Source organism: Gossypium raimondii, chromosome 4 (assembly GCF_025698545.1).
Source record: "Gossypium raimondii isolate GPD5lz chromosome 4, ASM2569854v1, whole genome shotgun sequence".
Lineage (NCBI taxonomy): Eukaryota > Viridiplantae > Streptophyta > Magnoliopsida > Malvales > Malvaceae > Gossypium > Gossypium raimondii.
The window spans coordinates 64,951-90,740 of NC_068568.1; the positions used below are offsets into that span (position 1 = coordinate 64,951).

At 34.5% G+C, this 25,790-nt stretch overlaps 5 protein-coding genes and 1 long non-coding RNA gene across 6 annotated transcripts; 5 read left to right on the top strand and 1 right to left on the bottom strand.

Annotated features, from left to right (window-relative positions):
- The first annotated feature begins 402 nt into the window (after window positions 1–402).
- On the top strand, window positions 403–2,009 carry LOC105780776 (cyclic dof factor 1). The gene is made up of 2 exons (XM_012605272.2): window positions 403–794; window positions 1,024–2,009. The coding sequence occupies exons 1-2, from the start codon at window positions 639–641 to the stop codon at window positions 1,720–1,722; spliced, it is 855 nt and encodes a 284-aa protein (XP_012460726.1). The 5' UTR covers window positions 403–638; the 3' UTR covers window positions 1,723–2,009.
- A 3,698-nt stretch (window positions 2,010–5,707) lies between these two features.
- On the top strand, window positions 5,708–6,079 carry LOC105780608 (probable calcium-binding protein CML46). The gene has a single exon (XM_052629858.1). It carries the CDS (start codon window positions 5,708–5,710, stop codon window positions 6,077–6,079), a length of 372 nt encoding a protein of 123 aa, XP_052485818.1.
- Window positions 6,080–6,546: 467 nt separating this feature from the next.
- Window positions 6,547–8,467, bottom strand: LOC105780607 (uncharacterized). Its single transcript, XM_052629363.1, has 7 exons — window positions 8,314–8,467; window positions 7,852–8,063; window positions 7,676–7,738; window positions 7,458–7,505; window positions 7,298–7,351; window positions 7,065–7,131; window positions 6,547–6,964 (listed from the first exon to the last, which is right to left on the bottom strand). The coding sequence occupies exons 2-7, from the start codon at window positions 8,032–8,034 to the stop codon at window positions 6,864–6,866; spliced, it is 516 nt and encodes a 171-aa protein (XP_052485323.1). The 5' UTR covers window positions 8,035–8,063; window positions 8,314–8,467; the 3' UTR covers window positions 6,547–6,863.
- Window positions 8,468–9,195: 728 nt separating this feature from the next.
- Window positions 9,196–11,132, top strand: LOC105780609 (uncharacterized). The gene is made up of 2 exons (XR_001129310.2): window positions 9,196–9,660; window positions 10,708–11,132. It is a non-coding gene; the product is annotated as an uncharacterized LOC105780609 (long non-coding RNA).
- Window positions 11,133–12,278: 1,146 nt separating this feature from the next.
- Window positions 12,279–22,112, top strand: LOC105779707 (protein SHORT ROOT IN SALT MEDIUM 1). The gene is made up of 22 exons (XM_012603599.2): window positions 12,279–12,378; window positions 12,538–12,624; window positions 13,030–13,233; window positions 13,484–13,774; window positions 13,940–14,031; window positions 14,338–15,021; window positions 15,125–15,170; window positions 15,797–15,889; window positions 15,979–16,034; window positions 16,435–16,549; window positions 17,450–17,661; window positions 17,761–17,824; window positions 18,047–18,220; window positions 18,663–18,693; window positions 18,820–19,913; window positions 20,047–20,121; window positions 20,278–20,352; window positions 20,432–20,800; window positions 21,054–21,266; window positions 21,368–21,409; window positions 21,491–21,553; window positions 21,661–22,112. The coding sequence occupies exons 2-22, from the start codon at window positions 12,553–12,555 to the stop codon at window positions 21,748–21,750; spliced, it is 4,155 nt and encodes a 1,384-aa protein (XP_012459053.1). The 5' UTR covers window positions 12,279–12,378; window positions 12,538–12,552; the 3' UTR covers window positions 21,751–22,112.
- A 1,774-nt stretch (window positions 22,113–23,886) lies between these two features.
- On the top strand, window positions 23,887–25,307 carry LOC105779597 (transcription factor MYB106). Its single transcript, XM_012603417.2, has 3 exons — window positions 23,887–24,179; window positions 24,272–24,401; window positions 24,476–25,307. Exons 1-3 carry the CDS (start codon window positions 24,047–24,049, stop codon window positions 25,137–25,139), a joined length of 927 nt encoding a protein of 308 aa, XP_012458871.1. The 5' UTR covers window positions 23,887–24,046; the 3' UTR covers window positions 25,140–25,307.
- The last annotated feature ends 483 nt before the right edge of the window (window positions 25,308–25,790 follow it).

Genomic DNA, 25,790 nt, shown 5'->3' on the forward strand with positions numbered 1-25,790 from the left:
ACAAATAATTTAAAATATAGAAACACAATCAACCCAAATTATTTTATATTGCATTACTTGAGAAATTTAAATATTAATTCGTAAATTTAAATATCAAAATTAGTATTTTTTTTTAGAAAAAAAATCATGTTTGAGTTTGACAAAGAAGAATAGTTTGATTTGATTGGAGTTAAGGAGTGAGGAAATGAAATTTGAGGTGAATTACGGTATAATGTTATTCAAAAGAGTGAAACAATCATTTGATGAAAGAAAAGCGAGTAATTGAGAAGAGAAAGGTCAAATAGTCGTAAAGGAAGATACATCTGATATGGCATCCAACATACTATATACCTGTAGAGTGGGCAACAAGAGCACCATCTTTTTCAGCAATTTGGAGCATTACACACACCACGAAAAGATCTTTAACTCCACCAAATTTGTGGCTCTTAATTGTTCCCCTCTCTTGCTTATGTGGCATTCCTTCCCCACCCCAAATCTCACTCACTGCTCCCATTCCCTCCATTAAAATCACCAAAACATACAGCTTGTCAGTGCCAGGGATCCACAGTTTTTAATCATTTATACCACTGGTAATGATTTTCTGAAAAAAACATAGATAAAGTGAAAGAAGCCTTTGCTGTACTACACAGAAGAAGATCATGTCTAATGATCACTCTTGTGCTGCTATAAAGCTGTTTGGCAAGATGATTCCATTGCTGCCATTAAACCAGGATGAAGCTTTAGCTGCTAGAGATGACTGCTGTGATACAAATCTCCATTCTTCATCTATTTCTTTAGCTTCCATGGTGGACCAGGTAGCTCAACTTAACTCTGTTTCTGTATTTTGTTTTTCCTACAATTCTTAATGGCTTAGGCTTTTGGCAATTCCAAGAATAACCCATTGTTTACCAAGTCATAATTGTTAATGGGTTGGTTCCACTTTCTTGCCCTCTGATACATATACATGTATGTTCATCTGATAGTTCTTTGACTGAATTGAACAAGTTTGCTCTGTTTTGAGCTCAATATATTTCTGGATTTTAGGAATCAATGGAGAACGGATTCCACAAGGATAAACATGAAAAGACGAGATCAGAAGATATAAAAGATGACTCCGAAGCTTCATCCCTACGAAGCTCTAAGAATGGTGAAACAACATGTTCACAACAAGACAAGACAATGAAGAAGCCTGATAAGATGCTCCCATGTCCACGATGTAATAGCAAGGCAACCAAGTTTTGTTACTTTAACAATTACAACGTCAACCAACCTCGTCATTTCTGCAAAAACTGTCAGAGATATTGGACTGCTGGAGGCACCATGAGGAACGTCCCGGTCGGCGCCGGTCGTCGCAAAACAAAGGCCTCTTCTTCTCTGCACTTCAATCATCAATGGTTTCCTTCTAAAGTAGCATGTTTTTCAAGGCCTTTTCCATGGGATGTTCCAATGGCAAGCTATAATATTCCAGTTTCTCCAACAGTACTGGGGAAACATTCAAGGGATGAACCCAACATGGATTCAACAACTTTGAGAATAATAGATGATGATGGTGAGACCAACAAAAGCTCATTGTTGGCAACACCGATTATGAAAACCAAGAACACCAATTCGGGAGGTTTATTCAATGGCTTACAAGCAAAAGGCAACGATGAAAGAAATTACAGATCTGTAGAAACATTCTCTGTGTTGAGGGCTAACCCGGCAGCATTGTCTCGATCACTCAACTTTCATGAAAAAACATGAAAAAAAATATTATGTCAGCAATTGATGGATCTAGTGCTTTTTTGCCTAGCTTGACCAAAAATGATCAACCATGTCATGTACATAAATTTTCTTTTTTGGTTGCTGTAAAATTGTCCTAAATTATTCAGTTTTTCATTTATGCCCTTTCCATCTTTTGCTGCTATAGGATAAGAAAATAGCAGCAAATCATGGATTCTGCTATAAATTGTGAGGAAAATCAGAAAATGGGTGCCTAAAGTTGCAGTAGTTGATCAATGGGAAGACAAGGACACCTCAAAGTTAGTCAATTTCTTAGCTCATAACAAATTTATGCAGTTATGAAACAAATACTAATCCCATTATCTACCACTTTTTTTGGAGGCATCAAATTTAAATTATAAATTCTTTCTAGAGCTAAAAATGTAACTTAGTAGATGTATTAATTTAAAATTTTATAATATGTCAAGAAATTAAACTATAATTTTTTTTAATTTTTAAAAAGGTCATAATTGAATTTAAATTTTATGGGAAACCGAAATATAAAATTACCATTAAATTAATTTAAAACTTTTTAATTTTTAAGGGACTTCTTTAAGAGAAGCCCTTACCTTTAGCCCGCCTTAACACCTAGAGGTGCTCATGGGCAAGGTCGTGCTGGGTTCAAAAAAATTTTTAGCCCACGTCCTAGGCCCGGGCCCGGCTCGGCCCAAAATATGGGTCTGAAATTTTGTCCAGGTCTGGCCCGAGAAAAAATCCTAAGCCTGAGCCCGGCCCGGCCCGGCCCATTTTTTAATAAACACCAAAAATTTATTTTAAAAATAAAAAAAGTATTTTAAAATAAAAAAATAAAAAAATATATTTATTATATTCGGGCCGGGCCCGAGCTAAAAAAGTGGTGCCCGAGGCCCGGCCCATTTTATAAACGGGCTTCATTTTTTTGCCAAATCCATATTTCGGGCCTATATTTTTACCCGAACCCTCCCATATTTTATTCTAAACTAATTTGTATATCCGCGCGATGCATATGTACTAATGCAATGTATAAAAAAGATATGTTATTTTAAATTAATGATAGTATATTCTAATTTTAGGTTAAAGGAGTGAAAATGGGAAATAAGAGAAGGATAGAAAGAAAATGAAAGAAAGGGAGAAAAGAAATATATATATTTTATGTGTTTTAATATGTTTATTATGTGATTCACTATAATACTATGATTAAAAAAGTAAAACAATATAATATAAAATTTGTATTTGTTAAAAGCAAAATGTGTGGTTCACTATGAAATCAAATAATTTATTATATTAATATACTTAATTTTCTTAAACTTAAGAATAAAAATTTATTATATAAATTTATTTCATAATCTAATTTGATGTATGAAATGCAATAATCTTGATATATATTAATTTACCAATTAAGTTAATTTAGTAATTGATAGTAATAAAAGATTTAATATTACTATATATATATATTAGATTTCTTCTCTTATACCTAAAAGAGTTAATATCAAATTTGATACTTAAGTTTAATTTTAATGTTCAATTTGATAGCCATACCAAACAACATCGTATAACCAATAATTATTTAACACGTGTTTTAGTACAAAAAAGCATAAGATATTAATTTGGATAGTAAAATCAAATTCAGATATTAAATTTAAATTTTGAAGTTAAACTCAGGACCAAACATTAAAGTCAAACTTAGTTATTAAAATAAAACAAAAAAATCCTCAAGTACCAAATTAAATATTAAAATTAAACCCAGGTACCAAATAGGATATTAACCCAAAAAACTGGTGTAGGCCCTTATAAAAGCAGATAACCATGGATGAGATGTAGTGTAAATGTGAAGCAGCTTTCTCTTTCAAACCCCATAGAATGAAAGCAACCCAGTTGTACAAAGCAGAAAAGACGAGGATATAAAGTAGTTCCCTTTTTTCCAATGCCTTTTTGTTAAAAAGATAGGTAGATATACCTAAAACAAATAACTCCATTAACCATACCAACCATGCATGATTAATTTAATAATTCCGTAACCTCATCGATGGTGACCTTTCTCTGGTTTGCTTTTTCCTCATTCCATCCAGTGTCTGTATATATATATAATGAGATTGAAATCTGTTGCTTGTTCCCAATATATGTATCAGCAGAAAGCTGAAATTAATATTAAAGATATTTTGATGAAATTGAAGAGAAACCATATAAAAAGGCTAGCTATCAATGAACCTGACCTCACCTACTTATTACTCCACATCTTATCCAACGTTGTAACTTGCAATGAAATTTCCTTATTGCCTTGTTCTTTTCCATTCTAAGGACTTAGAGTGGTTTTAAAATTAAATTATTTATCATATTTATAGTAATGATTATTCCTTCAAGAAAATTGTTTTAAGAGTAAAAAATGAATAAAAGGAATTTGGGAGGCTAAAATACAATTTTATCATTATATTAACTTATAATTTTCTAAAAAAATAAAGGGTTTAGTAGACAAATTTTTAATTTTTGAGGCCAAGGCCACTGCTTGTTCCCTCCCTTCCTCCACTTGCTTGCCATGAGCTGAGATCGGGCCCCGACCATATGATTAAGAGCCAAGATGAACAATCACGACGTCATACTTTAAGGTTGTTCCCAATGTTTTTGGTAATTTATTAAGTCGATTTCTCAATATATTTGATAACCTACTAAGGTATATATGTATATAAATATAGTCCACCCTCTCTATAATAACTCATTTGTTTGCAAAGATTTTATTTGTTAGAAAGAGGTAACTATTATGCACCTATAAATACATGTTGTCATGGAGATATAATAATCATTGTAAACTTACCATAGAATTCATATTGTGAATTTTCATCAAATGAATAAAGTGAGAATCAAATTAACAAAATTAAAAAACGTGTAATGATGCATACGTAATTGCTTTTATGCATATTTTATGTTACATTATTTCACATGATTAATTATAACGTTCATAAATATAACAAGCTTAATTAATCCGTATGAGTTATCAAATTAAATGAATTAAAGCTATTAAATTTAAGTAACCAATTTATAAGTTTATAATGTTTTAAACTCAGATTAGAATACATTCTTTCACATGATTAATTATAAAGTTTATAAATCTAATAAGCTCAATTAATCAATATGAGCTACCAAATTAAATTAATCAATTAATCACGAGTTATTAAATTCAAGTGATCAATTTTAAGTTTATAACGTTTCAAACTCATAGTAGAATATATTTTTAATATGATAAATTATAAAGTTAATAAATTTAACAAACTCAATTAATCAATACGAGTTATCAAATGAAATTAATTTATAATGAATTATTAAATTTCGTAATCAATTTATAAGTCTACGATGTTACAAATTTATAGTTGAATAATTAATTAAAGAACTTAATTTTTATTGAATTGATATTTTTAATTTAAGATATAATAAGAAAAATGATCAATAGATTTTTTTCATGTGAAAATTAAAAATAAAAAAAAGGCAAATGCACTACATCTGGTTTCCATGTCCGGAGAGAAAAAAATTGGTTGCTTCAATACATGAATAAAAAATAAGGGTTTTCCGCAAGGAAGGATTTAATAGTCTTTGTAAATTGTATTTCTTGAGAAAACAAAACAAAAGCATGGTCAGTCAATCAAGAAAATCCAAATAGAAGAAAATTACCTGGAAACTTTCCCGCAAGTTTTATGTTTTTTTGGTACGTATTGTGTGGAAATACCTTTTCCGTGATTCATTGTTTGTCATACAAAGCTTAAACTTCTACGAAACCATGCATGCATATAAGAAAATTTTAACTTGACTCCTCTTCGTCAATCCTTTAGTATTATATAAATGCACCCAAGAAAAGCCTGTTTTTTGGATAAGGTAGTAGCCAATTTCTCTCCACAATAGGGACATGAAATTCCATAACTTTATGTCAAATTTGCTGCTCTGCTACTTTCAACCTTTATTTTCCAAGCCCAAAACTTGGGAATTAGCTCCAAAGTTGAACATGGAAATCAATGCTGCCGTTGGCGACGGTGAGAAACTAAGCAAAAGCGACGTAAAAGTGGTGATGGAAAGGCTGGGAATGAGGTACGAGATAGAGAGGAACGACGGTGCCGATGAGTTGTTGGGTGAAATGTTTGGTGATGAAGAGCCTGCGTTGGAGGAGATTAAGGAAGCGTTTGATGTTTTCGACGATAACAAAGATGGGTTTATCGATACGACGGAGCTGCAAAGGGTGCTCATTTGCCTAGGCGTGAAAGGGAAGATGGTGACGGTGGAGGAGTGTAAGAGGATGATAAGGGTGGCTGATAAGGATGGAGATGGTAGGGTGGATATCAATGAGTTTTTGAAATTTATGCAGACTTGTTTTTGTTGAACCAATGACGTTGTTAACTTTTCTTCTTCTTCTTCTTTTTAACATCCACTATGAGTGACATTTTCGTAAGTTAAGTACTCTCTTTTCTTTTGTTATTTATTACTATCATGGCTTTTTGAGTACCTTTTCGGTATCATAAGTAGGTTTTGGTGCCAAAACGTGACATGATTTAAAAGAAAATCACACAATAAAAACAAAATACTCTTAACCATAATAAAACTCTTGCAAATTTACCATTTATTCTGATACAAAGAAGAGCCTTAATTAAGGCCATATTCAGCTAAAGCTGATCAAAATGACCTTACAGTGCAAGCCCCATAGGATGATGTAAAAGATGACCCTATAGCCCAATGGCACTGCTATATCAATTCCCCTGCCTGCTTTAGAAACCACAAAATACAAACAAAACAATAATAAAACTAAACCCAAAATGATCTTCCCATTTTCACCTAGGAGCCCATCATGAATTGGTCCTATAAATACAGTCTATATAAGTGAAACAAGTTAACACCATAGTTTTTGGAGCACAAGTAGATATAGAGATCATTATTACAAGGGCTTTGCTTTTACCAATGCAGTTAAACTTGAAATTACAGACGCTCATTAAAAATACAAAAATCCTCACCTGAAAAAGCTCATTTTAACTCCTCTTCCGTTTCTGTATTTATTGCTCCCACCAACAATAAAAGTGGTGACTCAGACACAGTCAATGGTTGTTACAAACAACAAAAATAGTAGCACTTAAATCTGAAAAGTGATCCAAACTCCACAGCTGTGGCTCATGTCATGTTTCATCACCATCACCATGAACATGCTCCTCTGTTCCAGAGTTAATATTATCGTTGTCCCCCTCCAATGTGCAGCTTTGATCCTCGGAAGATGAAGCTGTGAGACAAAAGAAACACATGACTCCGTCATATCTCCATACTCATGTCCGAGTATATGTGATGTTGCTGTCTGAAAAATAGAATTGATCCTCTTTTACCTTCATTATCATCTTCTGCTGGTGCATAAACCGACCGTCTTGAACGCATTTGCTGGTGTGGGGTAGGCTGGGAATCACAAAACAAACCTTTGGTAAATTTAACAAGTACTAGCTACAGCTCCCGAATTCGGATAACATAAAACACTAGAGAAGATCATGCCTTAATTGTACCTCGAATGCTTTAAGAGACTGACACAGGTTATATAACCAGGAAGATTATATTATATCAATACCTGTAATTTTGGGCGCAATGCTTCAAGTGGTCCTTTAGGCTTTTGTGATCCTTGCTGTTCAACATGTGACCAAACATATAACCTTAGTTTAAACTACTATTGCCATTCAATATCAAAACCTGAAACAACTCAGACTTATGCCATAGTTTCTATACTTTACCTTTCCTAGTGCCCAATCAGCCGAATCGAAAAATGCACGGTCATGGTTCTAGCAGACAATTCAAATGTTTCAGTCAGCAACCGAGGACGAATTATGTTATTTTAACTCTTCATTTCTCTTTACGTATATATAAACATAGGTATAGAAAGATAACTCGGATACATATACGTATTAGCATTCAAGAAATATTGTATAAATAAGAGTCAAAGCATAGAAACCTTCGATATTAAGGTTGGCTTTTTAGGTAATAGTCCTCCGTACTTTTTTTTTATTGCTTCTTCCTGTAAAAGTCAAAACAAAAGAATTAAAAGTTCACTATTGAAATAGATACATCTATACATATATAACCATGAAGAATTCAGAACCATATATTACAAATTTTCCACTTCCTTACCTCCTCTGTGGCTGAGGGCATCAGATTCTTTTCATTTTCATTTTCATCTGAATCTTTCAACTCTTCAGATAAAGCAACTTCTTCACCAAAGATTTGATCTTTACCATCATCAACTTGAATTTTTTCACCATCATTCATCACTTTCTTCTCCTTTACACCCTCAACATCATTAGTTTGTGACATTTTTTTACTTCTTTTTTCACAGTCAATTGCTGGTCACCGTAAAACACACACAAAGATTCCATATGAGTTACAGAGTTGAATGGTCAGATTGAAGACAAATATTGTCACTTTCTGATCACAATCATTATTGGAAAACTGGAATTACCGAAAGATGAACTAAAAATACTAAAACCCCATTAAAATCAACATATCTGCCACCTTTTAAACACTACAAAATAAACAAGACCCAGAATACAAAATTTCAACAAATTTTGTTAAAAAAAGTATTAAGTGATTTACCTGATGAAAGATCCAAGAGCTTGATGGAAAGAGTGAAGGGTGATCACCGACTTTCAATCTCCTGTATCTTTTAACTATATCATCAACATGAAGCCTGAAAAATACGCATGGAACATCTTACATGGTGGGGTAGGGGGGATAGTCTTGGGCTTTTTGCTTGGCTTGGGTTGGGTTACAATCTCAGCTGGTTTGAAACAAGGGCCCAAATTCTGTTGATAGATTACTTGCTTCAAGTATTGTTTCTTGGCCACTGGTCCTCCTAATTGATCGAATTTGTATTTGTACTTGTAAATTTTTTATACCGGAAGCATATAAAATGCAAGTGGGTGTCATCATATCAGCCCCCATAACAACCATACTCATAAAATCAGCAGAGGGTCCCCCAATATCCACCATTGTCTCCATTCCTTTTACATCATAACTCATTGGATTTGTTCATTTAATCCTTCTTATTACTCTGCATAAGAATTATTTTAAGCTTGAGCATGAGATTAGTTTGGTCAATGAGCAAAATTATGATCTTTCAAGCAAATTGTCAAGTGGTACTTTCTGTAAACTTCTGCAAATAGTGGAGTTACCTCAAAAACTAGTTGCGGGTGTGACTAGGATAGCATATACGCAATAAGACACTGTCAGCTTTTATTTTTTCTTTTTTTCTTTTTTGTATAAAAGAAGTTCTAAAAATACTCATGTTAGCTCTTAAAGTAATTACATGAATTAATTGAACTCAAGTATCTTATTAGTTGGCCGAAAATAACACGTTATAGGGCTTTTACTATGCTGACTGCAGGACCCATGCAGTGGTCACATCCACTCACTCAAGGCCTTCACGTATATATGTCGACCTCATTCTCCATTATATGGCACCCATTGTTCTTCAAACTCATTTCTGCAACACCAAAAAAAAAAAAAAAACAAACATCAAACCTCCATTTTCAAACTCCTCAAATAAACAAATAGAAAATCTCTTATTTAGAAACAATTCTTGTTCTTTTTAGCTTTGTTGCCTAAAACATACGCTGATACATTTATGGATCGATGCCGGATTTCTTCATCTAAGGTCTAGCATGTTTAAATGAGGTACAGTACTGCAGCCAAGGATGACTTGCCGGCCGGCTAAGCTATCTCTTCCATATATTCTGTTATTATGTTCATTTTATTGCCAAAGATTTGAACAAGACTGTAATACATAAATGAAACAAAAACCTTTGGAGGAGATAACATCGATCCGGCAAGTTGTCCTCGGCTACAATTCTGTCTCATTTTCACTTGTTACATCTATGATGATAATGGTCTGGAAATGCTGAAGAATATGGAGCACTTTCACATGCACAGTCAAGTTACGATGTAAGTTTCCATGCTGGTAAACATATATTAATACGATCTAGATATAGCATTTTCACTCATTTTATCATGTATGAATGTCAATAATGTATGAAATAAGTGGCTGGAGTTTTGCAAATATGACAAAATCATCATCATAATAGATAAAAGTTCTGCAATTTGCAAAAGTGTCAACATGTTGCATGGACAGAATCAAAGGTACCAAATCTGTAGGGCCATCATTTGGTCCTTATTAACCTTTTGGATTCCAAGTGTATGGAAGGAACGAGGCAAGGTACATGATTTAAAGAGACCAGTGTTTCCTTTATGTACAAAACATGATTACATCAACTCAGGCCCCCACCTTACCCCACCTCCGACTTTTTCTTTTTTGGTTATTAATGCTGATACAGCTTGGACATATCCTTATCATCCACTTTATTGTTCTATGTAAGGGGTACATTGAAATTTAGCTACGCTAAAAAAAAGGGGTCATTTCCATCGTTTGAAACGAATTAAGATTGACAGATTTTTAGCTTGCTAAATAGAGAGAAGCTGGCATGACTGGCAATATGGTCCCTTTTTTAACCAGGAATGCTTGGGATCCAAAGGAAAACAATGTTGAATCCCCATCGAACACGAATAAGGAACGAGAAGCGACATGCTTTTGGTTTAAATTTGGTTGAACAAGTTGCAGTAGTGAAAAGTTTCCAATGCTGTGAGAAAAAAAAGAGGACACTTTAGCTAGCTACAGTCACGAGTGACGTGCATAATGGTTAAACCAGACTGATAGAGGGTCCATCATTGCGTTCAGAAAATTAAAATTATCACAAGGTTGAGATTTTTTAGGCCTAGTTTCTCTGTCATGGAAGGTACACTGTCACATAAAGATTCATCTTCCCTATGTAAATGTCCTTTAGTTCAGGTTTCATAAGAGATAATTAATCACCATAAATGGGAAACTTTCAAGGTCTCTTTGATACAACAATATCATATCAGATTAGCTTCCAGGACATAGATTTACTTTTTTTAAATCTGCATATCTTTCAAGCTACTCTATCTTGCAACTAGTTTCAGCACCACTTGAACCTGGTGGAACATCCAGCTAGGCGACCGTATCTCGATCCGTGGGGTTGCTATGCTGTGATGCTATGGCCATGGAGAATATAGGAACACAAGGAGAAGGCTAATGCATTTTCAATTTGCCAACATTTTCAACCCCTTCTGCAAGTACCAACGCCTGAAATTGCAAGCAACAGTGAGGAGTGCACTACAAAATGCTCCGGTCTGGTGCCGCCTTTACTGTCAAAGATTGTCAACTTAAAACATATCCATAACTTACAAAAGCTGCAAAAAAAGAAACGATATATGTCATAAAAGTTTAAGAGTTGTTGATCACTGAATCTTTGTTGATAGGCCTGATTTAGTCAAATGTAAAGAAAATCCAGACAATTCCTTCAATATATACATCACGTAACAAATGTGTGCCTACAAAATTCTCCTCTATCATGTAGCCCAAACGAATGGGTCCAATTTAGGCCCATGAAAGCCAGTACGAGGATATTGGGCTGAGCTTTATCAAACCTTTTGTTTCTTTGAAGCCCGCTTTTACATACAAACACACTCAATTCCAAAAATTACAAAATAGTCATGAAACTATTTGAAAATTTTCATTTAAGTCCTGACCTATTCGAAAGTTTTTATTTAAGTCATTATGTTGTTAATTTTTTAAAAAAATCTAGCTAGCGAGTTCCAAGCGACGATTTGATGATCAATGCAATGGATCGGTACCCATCAGCGAGTAGAATAACATATCTTAGATCAAAATCAATTTGATGATCAATATTGAACATTGGAGAATAAAATTGTTTAAAATTTGGTTCACAAATTCCTAAAATTTAAAGCTATTTCACGAAAAAATTGAACTGTAGAAGAGAAGGGGATGAGAGCTTTCGATTGGTACAAATTGTGCGAACAGAGAAGACCATACAACAATAATTAAAACAACTCAGTGACTTAAATAATTTTTTTTGAATAATTTAATAACTATTTTATAACTTTTTAAAGTTAAATTACCACAATATAAACTTACTAATAATTTAATAATTTTACCCTAAAATAAAATCAACCAATCAAACCAAATCAATGGTGGACACTAAATCCAGTTTCGAAGAAAAAAAATGCTTGACGCTAAATCCACTCCATCACTTATTTATTTAATATACGGAACCTAAATTTAGCTTTAAACTTCAATTTTATATGAGTTTTTAAAGTGAATTTGGCTTCCATGATGAATTTATTTCTTAAATAAAATGATATCATATATACCAATTAATATTTGACATGTGTATTCTAATAAAAGTGCATTGGTATATAATTGAGACTCAAGAGAAATTTAGATACCAAATTGAATATTAGAGATGTTTAATAGAGAGTTTGGGACAAAAAGCTAAAGTATGAAATTGGAGTTGAAGCCAAATTTAGGTATCATTTTGAATATTGAAGTCAAATTCAGGTACTAATTTGGAAAAAAATGACTTACGTACCAATTTGCACATTAAAGCTAAACTAGGGTACCAAATAGTATATTAACCCATTCATTTATATTAGTCTCCAGTTTCTGGTCATCTTTAAAGTCACGCCTCACGCGCCCCTTCCTTATTTTCTCAGTCTTCATGCATTAGGGTTTTTCGATTTCAATTCTTAGCAAATTTCAACAACTCGTCTCCGCCTATCGTTTTTGTAATTTTCCATTACCTTCTCCGTTTTGGTTCTTTTTTTTTTTGAAAAAAAAATTAGAAAAAGATTCATCTCATGTTTCCAGAACGAAAAACATTATGAATTTTGCTTTATCTTCTTTAATTGCTCCATTGACGTTGTTTTATATGTTGTTTATTGCAGATTTTATTCAATTTAATGTATTCGTCCAGAGGGACGAATGCCTACGGGCAGCAACCTTACGTTGGCCAATCCGGATACGCCCAAAATGTGAGGGTTTTAAAGACTCTGTTATCAAGCTCCTTTTTCTTTAATTCGTTTCTAATGTTTTTTTTTAATTGTTATGTATTATGTTGGTACTGCATGGTTCTGGTTTTCAAATGTTTTTCTAAGGTTATACTGGTTGGTTTTGTAGAATGAACTGATAAATTCTACTTTCTTTGATATTGCTTCAGTATTTGACCCTTCTGTTTTCGAATTATTATTCCAAAATCTTTATTGTAGCTGAACATATAAATGTTTAATACGAGTAAATAATTGGATTTATAGGTGAGGTAATACGTCTAAATTCCCGATTTTGCTATGTTCCCTTGCAACTAGACTTTAGCATGTTTATAATTAAAGACTTATCATGGGGTACGGTTTTGTTTACAACCCTTTTGGCAAATTTTGTAGTTGGGTGCTGGTTATTCTAGTAGTTCTGTTGGAGGTCCTGATGGGGGAGCTCAAATGTCCTTGTCTTCTCGGCATTCATCAATTTTAGGTAGTTCTCAAGATACTGAAGTTGGTGGATACAGAGCCCTTCCCTCAGTTTCAGCTCATTATGGGGGGCAATATAGCTCCATATATGGCACATCTGCTTTGAGTGCTACTCAGCAGGTCAGTGGAATTTGTTTCCTTTTCCTTTGTGTTTGCTTTGGTAATTTGTAAATCTTCAAAATTTTCTTTAATTAAACCTTATCATAGAGATTTGGGGATTGGGGTGGTTTCATCTATTGTATTCTGGATTTCTTTTCCTTGGGATTTTTCGATATGTACAATATCATTAAATGTGGTAATTTTGTACTGGACAATATTATTAAATTGTATTGGTTTAATTTTGAATTTGATGTCTTTTTATATGTACTAGGTTCCTGCTGCAAGTTCCAAAGGGGCTGGAGCATCAGCTTTGGAAGCTCGTAATGCTTATGCCTCAGCTCTGCCAGATTCACCAAAATATGCATCTACTGACTATGTTTCATCTGCAAGTCACAGTTATAGTCACAAAGGTGACCAAATGTATGCTGAGAAGATTCCTGACTATCCTACAGTGGAGAGAAGACAATTTGGAGAACGACAGGGTAGTTATCTGGGGAGGGATTTGTCTAGTGAGCCAACTGGAAGATATTCTGATTCTGCTTTTTTTGGTCATCAGCATCAGGTCTAGCAATTTTATAATGTTTCCTCAATTAGCTTCTTTCTGCTTTTTATTGTCCTCATTTTCATGTTGTTGATATAAATCTGTGCCATCCTTGTCCATTTTTGTAATTTTGTTCCTTTTTCTCCTTTGGTTTTAATCTTTAATATTTTCTATCTTGTGCAACAGCCTGACATATATGATCGTCTTGATCAAGCTGTCTTGCTTCGACAAGAACAATTGCTCAAAGCTCAATCAGCCTCTCATGATAGTAGTTCAAGGTATTTATTATTTTTATTTTTATTATTACAAATTTGGGAGGGGGAATGGGTGACACTTGGCTTGAACCCTGATCTTTGGTGCCACCGTACGACACCCTTGCCACTCCAACTGTGGCTATGTCGGCAAGGTATTTGTTATTTTGGTAAAATATTAATGTATGGTTTCCAATTGAGGATGTTTGTGATAGCAACAGATCTTCACTTGTAGTATTTCCTTGTAAATAAATGGCCCAGCTCAACCTTCTGACTGTTTGTTAGACGGTAATATATTGCTTACGAGACTGAGTAGCAACACATTTCTGGCAGACAAGCTGATTATCTTGCAGCAAGGAGTGCTGCTGGTCGACATTCCGCACAAGACCTTCTGTCTTACGGAGGAAGAATAGATGCCGATCCCCGCAGTTTATCATTGCTTAGCTCTTCTTCTTCTTACGGTGGACAAACTCCTTCGATATTAGGGGCAGCTCCAAGGAGAAACGTTGATGATATGATGTATCCACCTAGTTCTGCAAATCCTGGTTATGGAGTGAGCCTACCACCTGGTAGAGATTATGGAACAAAGGGACTTCATGTGACAACCCTTGAGACTGAATATCCTGGTAGCACATTGTCACGCAGTGGTCTTCCTAGGATTGATGAACGCAAGGACGATAGGGCTGGTTACCTTAGGGAGTTTGAGATGAGAGAGGAGGAGCGTCGTCGGGAGCATTTGCGTGAAAGAGAAAAAGACAGAGAGAGGGAGAGGGAGAGGGAGCGAGAACGAGAACGACTACGAGAACGGGAACGTGAACGTGAACGTTTGCGCATCTTGGAGCGACGGGAGAAGGAAAGAGAGCGGGAGAAGGAGAGAGAACGAGAGCGCAAGCGTGCACTTGAAGTTACACGTGCAAGAACTCCGCCAAGAGTTTCTAGGGACCACCGAGGTCCATCTTTGACAAAAGAGGTTCGGCCTGTGAAGCGAGAATCCCCACGTCGTGAAGCTTCCCATAGGTGGATCTTGATGTTTTACATTCCATCCTGCTCTAGTTCTGAATGTTTAGCTCCTTGTGTTTCTCAGTCTTCATAACTAACTTCATGTTCTCTATTGCTGAAGGCGCCTTTCACCTGTTAAAGAAAAAAGGAGAGAATATGTAAGCAAGGTAAAAGGACAATGCAAGAGCTTCCATTCGAAGATAGTTTGAACTTCTTCAAGAATTTGCTTTTTTTTTTTTTTTCCCTTTGGAATCTGATTTTCTCTGAAATCTTCCTGTTATTACTCTTTCACGGGCGTTCAAATCTTTTGATGCTTCCTGTTGGTATTTGCCTCGTGGTCCGCAGGGCTAGTTGCTTGGATCCAAAACCTAGAGAATTCCTCATATGTTTATATGCCCTTGCTCACTCATTTTGAGTGTAATGCTTTGACCTTTGTTTCTGGGTGCTTTTCCCCCCCTTATTCGCTCCTTCAATCCTCTTAGGTGGTTTTCTTTTCCCTCATCCTTCCCATCCTTGTTGAGTAAACACCATATTCCTTCCACGGAGACAATTTCAAAATTTCAGAGCTTCCTGGGTTTATATTGGCTGACTGCTCTAAACTATGGTGGTTGGGTTGCACTTATATTTTTTCCAATTTATGAAAATTTACCTGTATTGTAGAGAACTTATTCAACTTTTCTGAGTTGGAGTCCGTTTTCCATGTATTTACCTGTAGTATTGATATTTAATTTTGTTATGTGTATGCCATTTGAAATGTTTTTGATCCTTTTTGCAATATTCTGCTTATTTGCAGGTATATACATCCAACTTGATAGATGTAGAGAGAGGTTATCTGTCGATTGATAAGCGATATCCAAGACTTTTTGTCTCTCCTGAATTTTCGAAGGTCTTTTCCTCTTTCTCTCAAAATTCAGTTATGCATTAAATTTGCATTCTTAGGTATTCTGTTTTACCTAACTTCTTCAACTGTTGTAGGTTGTTATAAACTGGCCAAAGGGGAACCTTAAACTCTCTATGCATACTCATGTCAGGTATCTTTCCTGTATGTATTTGTTACTTGAGTTTTTGACATCTCAACCAGCATTGAACTTCTTGATCTGTTTTCTAAAGACTGAAGTGGTCTTGCCATCATGGATGTTGATATTTTATCTGTGAACTATTAATTTCTTAATCTATTAATTAGTTTTAGGACATGAAATTGCTAATGCATTGTTTTCCATGAAGCTTGGACTTTTGCTTGTGGAATAACACAACGATTGAGCAAAAGATTAGTTGTTGAAACTTAAGTAGTTGTGGAAGACAAGTCAAAGTCCTGCCCCATGTTCATTGCATGTTCTTTCTCCATCATTAACTTACTTTGATCAACTAAATGATATTACATTTAATGCTTTTATGAAATCATAATAGTTTAATTTCTGTTGTGAGGAGCAGCTTTGAGCATGATTTCATTGAAGATAATTTAGTTGAATCCAAAGAACTTTCCAGCAAGCTTTTGCCTGTTGAACCTGAAAAGCCAGAACAAAGAAGTACAGTGTGGAATGCAAAGGTTGGTCATTTTTAATTGTAGCATCTAATGACAAAAGTTAGAGTTTTATCTAGAATATTTTTCTTTTTTCTTTTATGGGAAGCAAGTTTTTATCAACTGTGACTTGGTTATTCATTTTTCTTGAGTAGCCATTTGAACATAATATCTGAATGATTTATTGAGTTCTTGCTGATTAAAGCATTTAAGCTTTTAAGGTTTGCTTTGTATTAATGTAATTTCCATTGCAATAGTTGTTTTTAAGAGTCAAGCTTCATTTGAAGTAATATGCTACTTTGGATCAGCCTCACTTGAAATAATGATATTTCTTGTTTGGATGACAATTGAGGAATATGCTTCTAGCAGTGCCTGCTTTAAACTATTCTTTTGGTTGAATTGCCATTATAATTACTTGGTACTTCTGTGTCATTCCTTATGTTGCAAAGCACCCTTAGAAGGTGTTTTCTTATTTGTTTGATCTAGAAGACTAAAGCATAGAATTTAGTTTCCTAACAGTTTCCTTTTATTATCTACACTGTTATTATCTACACTATAAGGATATCAAATATAGTAATCTTGCAACATGGTTTGTTTTAACTTTTTATGGAACTTATTTGAACATGCTAAGTACTAAGAGTACTAGTACATTTTGTTATATTTCCTATTTTGAAAGGAAGAAAATTATGTTTTGTCTTCGAAGCTATTGTATCATATTTAGACTTTACTAATAGAGAAATCTGTAGAAGCATGAGCGATGATGCGATCTAAGTAATGAATAACTTTGAGGTTTCATTTGTATAATTCATGTATGATTTAAGCTCGCCCACCTGCTTGTCTCTTTGCATTTTTTTATAGGAAAATTGAATATTCATATCAAATGTGATTTTATCATGTTTTAGTAAAGTATCTTGTGATTTTGTTCAGATGATGTTGATGAGTGGATTAAGCAGGAGTGCTTTGGAAGAGCTGTCATCTGAAAAAATCCCTGATGACCGTATACCTCATATTTGCAATATTCTAAGGTTTGCTGTTCTTAAAAAGGATCATTCTTTCATGGCAATCGGTGGACCTTGTGTTTCTGCTGATGGCAGCAATCCTACTGGTGACGAGTTCTCTCTAACTCAAACAGCCCTTAGGTTTGTCCTGTCAGCTGATAGTTGAATGCTATGAAGAGTTGTTTTGGAAATGTATAACTTGATTCATTTCTCATCTGTGGAGTTGTTTTACTTGAGCAGATATGCGCAGGATGTAGTTAATCTTGATTTACAGAAATGTCAGCATTGGAATCGTTTCCTTGAGGTATTTTTATTCATTCTGATTGTCTCCTGAAACCTGATGTCATATGGTTCTTGGAATTGACAAAACTGATAAAAGCTTTTCTGCTTTAGATTTGAATCTTTTTAATCAAAACTATTTGTATGGGTCCTCTTCTATTTTATTTTTTGAACCTATTGTTCAGGCTTAATTGTAAGAATGTTCATTCTATCGGACTTGAAATCCCTTTTACATTGTTATTTGCAGATACATTATGACAGAGTTGGAAAGGATGGACTGTTTAGCCATAAAGAGGTTACCGTACTGTTTGTTCCAGATTTATCTGAATGTCTCCCTTCACTTGATGAATGGCGAGCCCAATGGTTAGCTCATAGAAAAGCTGTTTCTGAGAGAGAGCGCCAGCTGTCTTTGAAAAGAGAGGTATTGTTCTATTTTATTTTTCTGTTAGGTTTCCTGATCCTCAATTGAATGTCCAAAAAATGCATGTTTGTATATAAGCATCAGCCTTGTCAAGAAGATGCATGCTTATTATGGGAATAACTGTGACCCTCTGATGTATACTCAGACACATTGATCCACAGAACAACAGAAGACAAACCAGAATTATTACAGGATTGCAAAATGCCAAAAATCTTGATCTGTAGATTTGTCTCAAATCTAAAAATCTTGCACAAACTATAGCTTTGAGCAGTGCGTGCAAGGAAACTGTCAATTCCAAACTACTTGATATCAGTTTTGGGTTAAGATGGATATATGGGTGACCCATGGTAGCTTATGTCTTCTGCTATATATATGTTATGATAAAATAGGGACTAGTGAAGGTGTTACCTACTTGACTAATGGAAATTTTGTTTACTTTCAGAAATCAAAGGAGAGGAAAGAAGGATCAAAAGGTGAATTGATTATTACAAATTTCATCATCTTGTACTTTTGCTTGCATATATTCTATGGGCAGATCAATTATGAATTGGATCGATAGCTTCTTCCCTTTACTTCAAATTTTCATTTATTTTGGCTAGACAAGGAAGCAGATACTACAAAGCAAAATGAAAGAGGCAAATCAGGAAAAAAGATTCTGTCCATGTCATCTAGTGATGGAGTAGTTGCTAACAAAAAGGAGAAGGATGGCAAATGTATTGAAGGAGATGATTCTGAAGGAAAGGCTAATGGGGGCGAAAATAAAGTTCTGGTAAAAGATGGCAGTGAAATAACTGTGGAAGGAGGTCCTGAGAAAAAGGAAAGTGGAGAAGCTGCTACTGCTAAGACGGGCGTTGTGAAGTCCGTGAAGAAAAAGATTATAAAGAGGATCGTCAAACAGAAGGTTGCTAATAAGACAGCTGCAGAAGTAAATACTGCTAGCAAACCGAGCAACAAGGTTGAAGATGCTGGAGAGCAGAATACTAAATCAGAGATTGGCAGTCAGCCGGAAGAATCTTCTGCTGGTAGCGCAGGGATTAAAACTTTTGCACGGAAGAAGGTTACAAAAAAGGAGGCAGTTGGTAAAACTGATCAGGATGAAGATAATGATGTTCCCCTTGAGGCAAAAATGGAGGTAGAAACGGGATGCTCTGGAGATAAACCAAAGGATAATTCTGATGCCACTGCTGCAGCTGTAGAAAATGCCACTGTGAAAACAACTTTAAAGAAGAAAATTATTAAGAGGGTGCCTAAAAGAAAGGTTCCTGCTACACAAGCTAAGGATGAAGTAGCTGAAATTAAGAATGATGGTGGCGAGGATGAGAAAATGGTTGTTTTAGCTGGAACTGAGACCTCAAATATAGGTAAGCAAACAGGTTCAGAAAAACAAGGTAATGCTGCAAGTTCGAGTAAATCAGAATCCAAGCCTGAAAAGGAGAATAAGAAGGACGAAAAGTCAACGAACACGGAGTCACTGAATGACAAGAAAAAGGTTAACGCTAAGTATACTTGTGATGTCAAGGGGGACAAATTGAAAGAAGGGGAAAAGCCAAAAGATGAGAAAGCGGAAAAAGATAGTAAAGATGAATCCCGAAGTAATACTAACAAAGAATTGAAAGAAAAGAGGAAGCCTGACGAGCCTTCTCTGAAGCATCCTGGATTGATTCTACAAACAAAGTGGAGCAAGGATTCTAAAGTAAGTTAATAATATCTTTGAAGCAGTATCTTGTACACTGGGTTGAACTTTTGTGAAGGAAAATGTTTTTTATGCTTAAACTGTCTAATATTCCTATCTTGTACTTGTCTAATTATGAGTCCCAATGCTGCAGTTGCGTCCGTTGTCACTTTCACTGGATTCACTTTTGGATTATACAGACAAGGACATTGAAGAATCCACATTTGAGGTTTCCTTCTCCTTATTATCTTTCTGCCTTAATATCTGCATTCTTTTTAATATTTTCCATCCTATATATTTTCATTTTTAACTTAATGATATCTGAAGTAGTTTTTGTTTTTATTCTTACTCTATAATTTACATCAAGTGCATTCCATTTTTGCAGCTTTCATTATTTGCTGAGGTGCTTTATGAAATGCTTCAGTATCAAATGGGTTGCCGTATTTTAACATTTCTCCAGGTTGGTTTATGATGATTATTGTTTATTTTACCTAACTCCCCATAAAAGATTTTCAACTGACATCCTTTTCATTTTGTAGAAACTGCGAGTAAGATTTATTACAAAAAGAAATCAGCGTAAGAGGCAACGGGAAGAAAAATCTGACAAGGAAACTGAGAAAACATCGCCAACGAAACGATCGAAAAGCAATGAGCTCCCTGTGATGAAAAATGAATCTACTAAGTTGGACACATCAACTGCAACTCAGCAGGAGGATGAAATGATTGTGACCAAGGAAGAAACTACCACAGATCAAGTTGAGGAGCCAAAGATGGCCAATGAAGAAACTAACGTTGATCATGTTGAGGAGCCAAAGATAAAAGATGAAATAGAGGAAGAAGATCCAGAGGAAGATCCTGAAGAATATGAAGAAATGGAGGATGCAAGTCAACCCAATTCCTCTAATGAGGTAGAGTTTCTTCCTCCACTTTAAACAGGGAAGCTGAAATAATTTTTGTCGGACATTATTTTCACTTAAAGAGTTTCTGGATGCATCCCTTGAATTTCAATCTTTTCGTTCTATACTACTAATATTTTATGTTATATTATGATTGACTTTCCATTTTACACCTGGATTACTTCAGGGTGGTTTGATTCAGCAAATTCATTTTCATATGTTTATTGCTGTTATTTATCCTAATTAATGAAAGATTATAACTCAGAAAAATGAAGAAGAGAAGGCACAAACAGATGCTAAGCCTGAAAAGGGGTCTGAAAAGGAGGCTGAGAAGAATGAAGCTGTGGCATCTACCAAATCTGAAATAACCACAAAAGCTGCTAGTACTGATGCTGGGCCTGAGGGAGATATGTCTAGAAAGGAGCAGAAAGTTGATCCTAAGAAAAAGGTGCCTGCTATTGATAAGGATTTGTTGCAGGTATTTTCCATTTCACTTCCATTTTCCTTGCCTCAAATCTTTCCCATTCGAGTATGTAATGCTTTTTCATCTCTTATTAATGCAAGTCTCATTTGTAATAGGCTTTCAGGTTTTTTGACCGGAATCGAGTTGGCTACGTTAGGGTGAGATCTAAATCTTAATACTTATTTTGGTATATTCTTTTACAATGGTGATGGTTAGTGGACGCTTGCTGTATTATACAGGTCGAAGATATGAGGTTGATGATTCATAGCTTGGGAAAGTTTCTATCTCATAGGGATGTCAAAGTAGGATTCACGATTCTATGATTCTTTCTGCGGTTGCTTGTCATAATTAACTTTTTATATGTTACTCTTGCATTATGGGTACTCATGGCATTCTTTACCTGCATCAGGAACTAGTGCAAAGTGCATTGTTAGAGAGCAACACAGGAAGGGACGATCACATTCTTTACGATAAGCTGGTTCGTATGTCTGACATATAAAAGCCTTTGGGGTCCAATAAGATGCTATAATCTGTTTTGCATCTAATGAGGCATGCCCATTCAAGATGCGATTCCTAGGAGCTAAACTTGAGTCACTGACGTTCAAATAGAGGGTTTTAGCTTCTATTAGTGTATAAGCTATTGGTATATGCAAGAGATTGTTTGCTCATGGCATATATCATGTCAAGAGATTAGTCCAATGTGGTCTGTGGTCTTAGGCCTTAGTGAATGTTCTTAATCTATTCGTTTTCATTTTCCTTGTTTGAATTGAGATCAACTGTATTTTAGCCAATAAATTGTTGGATATCTATGGTGGTATTCGATCAAAATTTGTTTGAAGCAGCTATTGTCTGCTATTTTGATGATAGGTTCAAACTTTGTTGGTCCTCGAAAAAGAAAATGATGGTATTCCATGTGATTTACATAGTATGACAGCCTTTAAAGGAGTAAATGAATAGGGGTGAGAGTAGAAAGGGGGCACGTTAAAGGAAGTAGGTGAATAGTAAAAGAGGCGTAATTAAAAGGTAGAACATGTTGGCAGGTGTGGACAATTCCTCACTCACAACTAGTTTTGGTAAACAAAGTAATACAAAGGGTGATTTCCCATTTAGCCACCAACTGCATCTGTTTCCACATTCGTTAATTCATCCTTCGGGCTGACACATTTTCTCACCCTACCTAATCTCTCTTAACAATAATAAATCTTGAAGTATTGAGATGAATAGAAGCTTGTAACAAATAAGTAAATAAATATGTTTGTTTGTGTGGTTTTATGAGGAGTTAATATTGCTTGTAGCTGCTGATCAACTCTATTTAATGATAGTGATTCCAAAGGGGTAGAAAGAGTATTTCATAATTTCTTCATTTTTCTCCTAATAAATATTTCCAAAATCTAAAACCAAACATGTCAAATATTAGATTATGTTAAGCATGAGGTGAGTATAGGCTTAGATGATCACAAATGCTTCAACCTAACAGCAAAGCTAGGAATTAAATCACCACGTTTTTCAGAAATTGGGGATAATTTCCACAATTTCTGCAAACTTAATCATTCATTACAAGTAGCTCCACCATTTTATTTCATCTTAAATGAAGAATTCATAAAAAAATCTTTGCTTCATCAAGTTTCTCACAGTTTATAGATTAACATTGCTATCATTATTAATAAAATCTAATTAATTAATCTGATTTAATGATTAATTACTTGAAAACTTTCAAGGAAAAAAACATTTAAGTGCCATTAAAATGTATGATTAATGAAACGAAGAAACAAAGATTTTATTAATACACCATTTCTTTGTTATATATGTATATATACCTTGAATTAATTCGTAGCATTTTTACTTAATTATTAATTCTTTCTTTTTAAAACCAAATGTTTGGTCGAATTGTTGTTGTTTTGAAACCATGCTTTTAATTAATCACTTAATAATTACATTTTAAAGCAATTGTATATCCAATTTACACATACAACCATCCTCTCCTTTTCTTTATTTCTTGGGAAATGAAAACCACCAACTTTCTCCCAAAGTCTTAGGAACAAAAAACATACAAATTCTTTTTATATTAAATGTCACCTATTAAAACATCGTCACGATATTAAATCAAAATTTTCAACGGTATATAAATACACCTTAAATCTCAAACTAATTTCTATATGCTTACAATCATATATCATGATGGTTGTGATTCTTTTCTTTAAAAATTATGCATTTTAGTACCTAAAGATAATAATTTTATTGTGTAATTCGAGTTTTAAGGTTGATTTGATTAAAGATAATTGCTAATAGTATTAAGTTTGAATTCTTATTTTTTAATAGAATGGATTTAGTGTGTTAATTGTGAAATCATTTAATTAGTTAAATACAACTTGATGACTGTGATTTTAATAATATATTAAGAGTATTGACTCATGCATGTGTATGGTATCATGTATGCAAAATGAGAGAGAAAAAATTGTGAATGTGATGATAAAGAAGTAATAAATATGTATAAAGAAAATTAAATGACATTGATTGTCCATAATAAATTGATTAACTATATCCAGATGTAATAGTAAAGGAGGGTGTAATGGTCATATATCATTAACTATGTTTACAACACAATTGCCTATATATTATATCGCACTCATATCCCTACTCCCAATCACCTCTCCCCTCATTTTCATCGCTTTCAACTTTATATATATATTCATTGTGTTGATCCAAAAAGCCAAAGGGAGTTCATAGAAATTGTTATACAGTTCTAGCTAAGGTTCATTTGAAAGATACATACATACACACACATATATATATATATGGGGAGGTCACCATGTTGTGAGAAGGTAGGGTTGAAGAAAGGTCCATGGACCCCAGAAGAAGATCAAAAGCTCTTAGCTTACATTGAACAACATGGCCATGGAAGCTGGCGTGCCTTGCCTTTAAAAGCTGGTCTTCATTTCTCAATATCTTTATACATATATATATGTTTTTGCTTGCTATATATTAATTTGATATATATATATATATATATATATATATAGGGCTTCAAAGATGTGGAAAGAGTTGCAGACTGAGATGGATTAACTACTTGAGACCTGATATCAAAAGAGGAAAGTTCAGTTTACAAGAAGAACAGACCATTATTCAACTCCATGCCCTTCTTGGAAACAGGTACTTTAATATTAAACATAATCCAAACTCCATTTTTTATATTAATTTGTGTGTATATATATATATATGTATAGGTGGTCTGCCATAGCTACTCATTTGCCGAAAAGAACAGACAATGAGATCAAGAACTACTGGAACACACATCTAAAGAAAAGGCTAACCAAAATGGGGATCGATCCTGTCACCCACAAGCCTAAAACCAATGCACTCGGTTCCACCACTGGTAACCCTAAAGATGCTGCTAACCTTAGTCACATGGCTCAATGGGAGAGTGCTCGTTTAGAAGCTGAAGCTAGACTGGTTCGTGAGTCCAAGCTAGTTCCCTCAAACCCTCCTCAAAGCAACCACTTCACTGCCGTTGCGCCTTCGCCGACTCCGGCAACTAGACCGCAATGCCTCGACGTACTCAAAGCATGGCAAGGTGTCGTCTGCGGGTTATTCACTCTCAACATGGACAATAACAACTTACAGTCCCCTACGTCAACGTTGAACTTCATGGAGAACACCACAACATTGCCTATGTCATCATCGTCTGTTAATGGAATGTTTAATGAAAACTTTGGTTGGAACTCATCGTTTAATCCATGTGAAAGTGGGGATATTTTGAAAGTTGAATATGGCAGTGATCAAATTCCAGAGTTAAAGGAAAGATTGGATCATCCAATGGAATTGCATGAAATGGACTGTTCTTCAGAGGGTACATGGTTTCAAGAGTTGTTTGGATTTAATGGTTTGTGATTCTGCAGAAGGATTCATCAAAGGAAAGAAAAAGCTATCTGGTTTCATCTTTGAAGTTCACTTAAGTGTAGGATTTTTATTGACAAGTGCCTTCACATATTACCATTAACTGTAATAATAAACCTTCAAATTAATAAATTTAAAAAACTCACAAGGGTTTTTGGCCTATCCAATGTTTTCACTTCCAAAGAAAAATGAGTTATATACATCATCTATTTGCTATTTTTTAAATAGAATATTAAAGAAAAGGAAGATGGTGGGTGCATAAGAGTGAGTAACATAGGTAGCTATAACTTATTAATAATGGCGTTCATTTCTCACAATCATCTAATGTTGTTGAATATCTTTAAATAATTAAATACCAAGCTGCTGCTGCTGCTGCTGCTGCTGCTGCTCCTTGAATAATTTTGCTAATGGTTGTTTTTGAACAACATGAATATCTGACAACAATCTTGGTCTCTCCCAACTGGGGATAAAACATTTCTACAATTTGTATGCACAATAATAATATTGAAATTTTAGAACATCTTCCAGACCAAAGAGCAACCATGACAGAATATGCGTTTATCATGGACTCATTTTTAAAAAATATTAAATCAAAAGTCAACCTATAATTTTATCATGTATTAACTTAAAACCATAAAAGATACA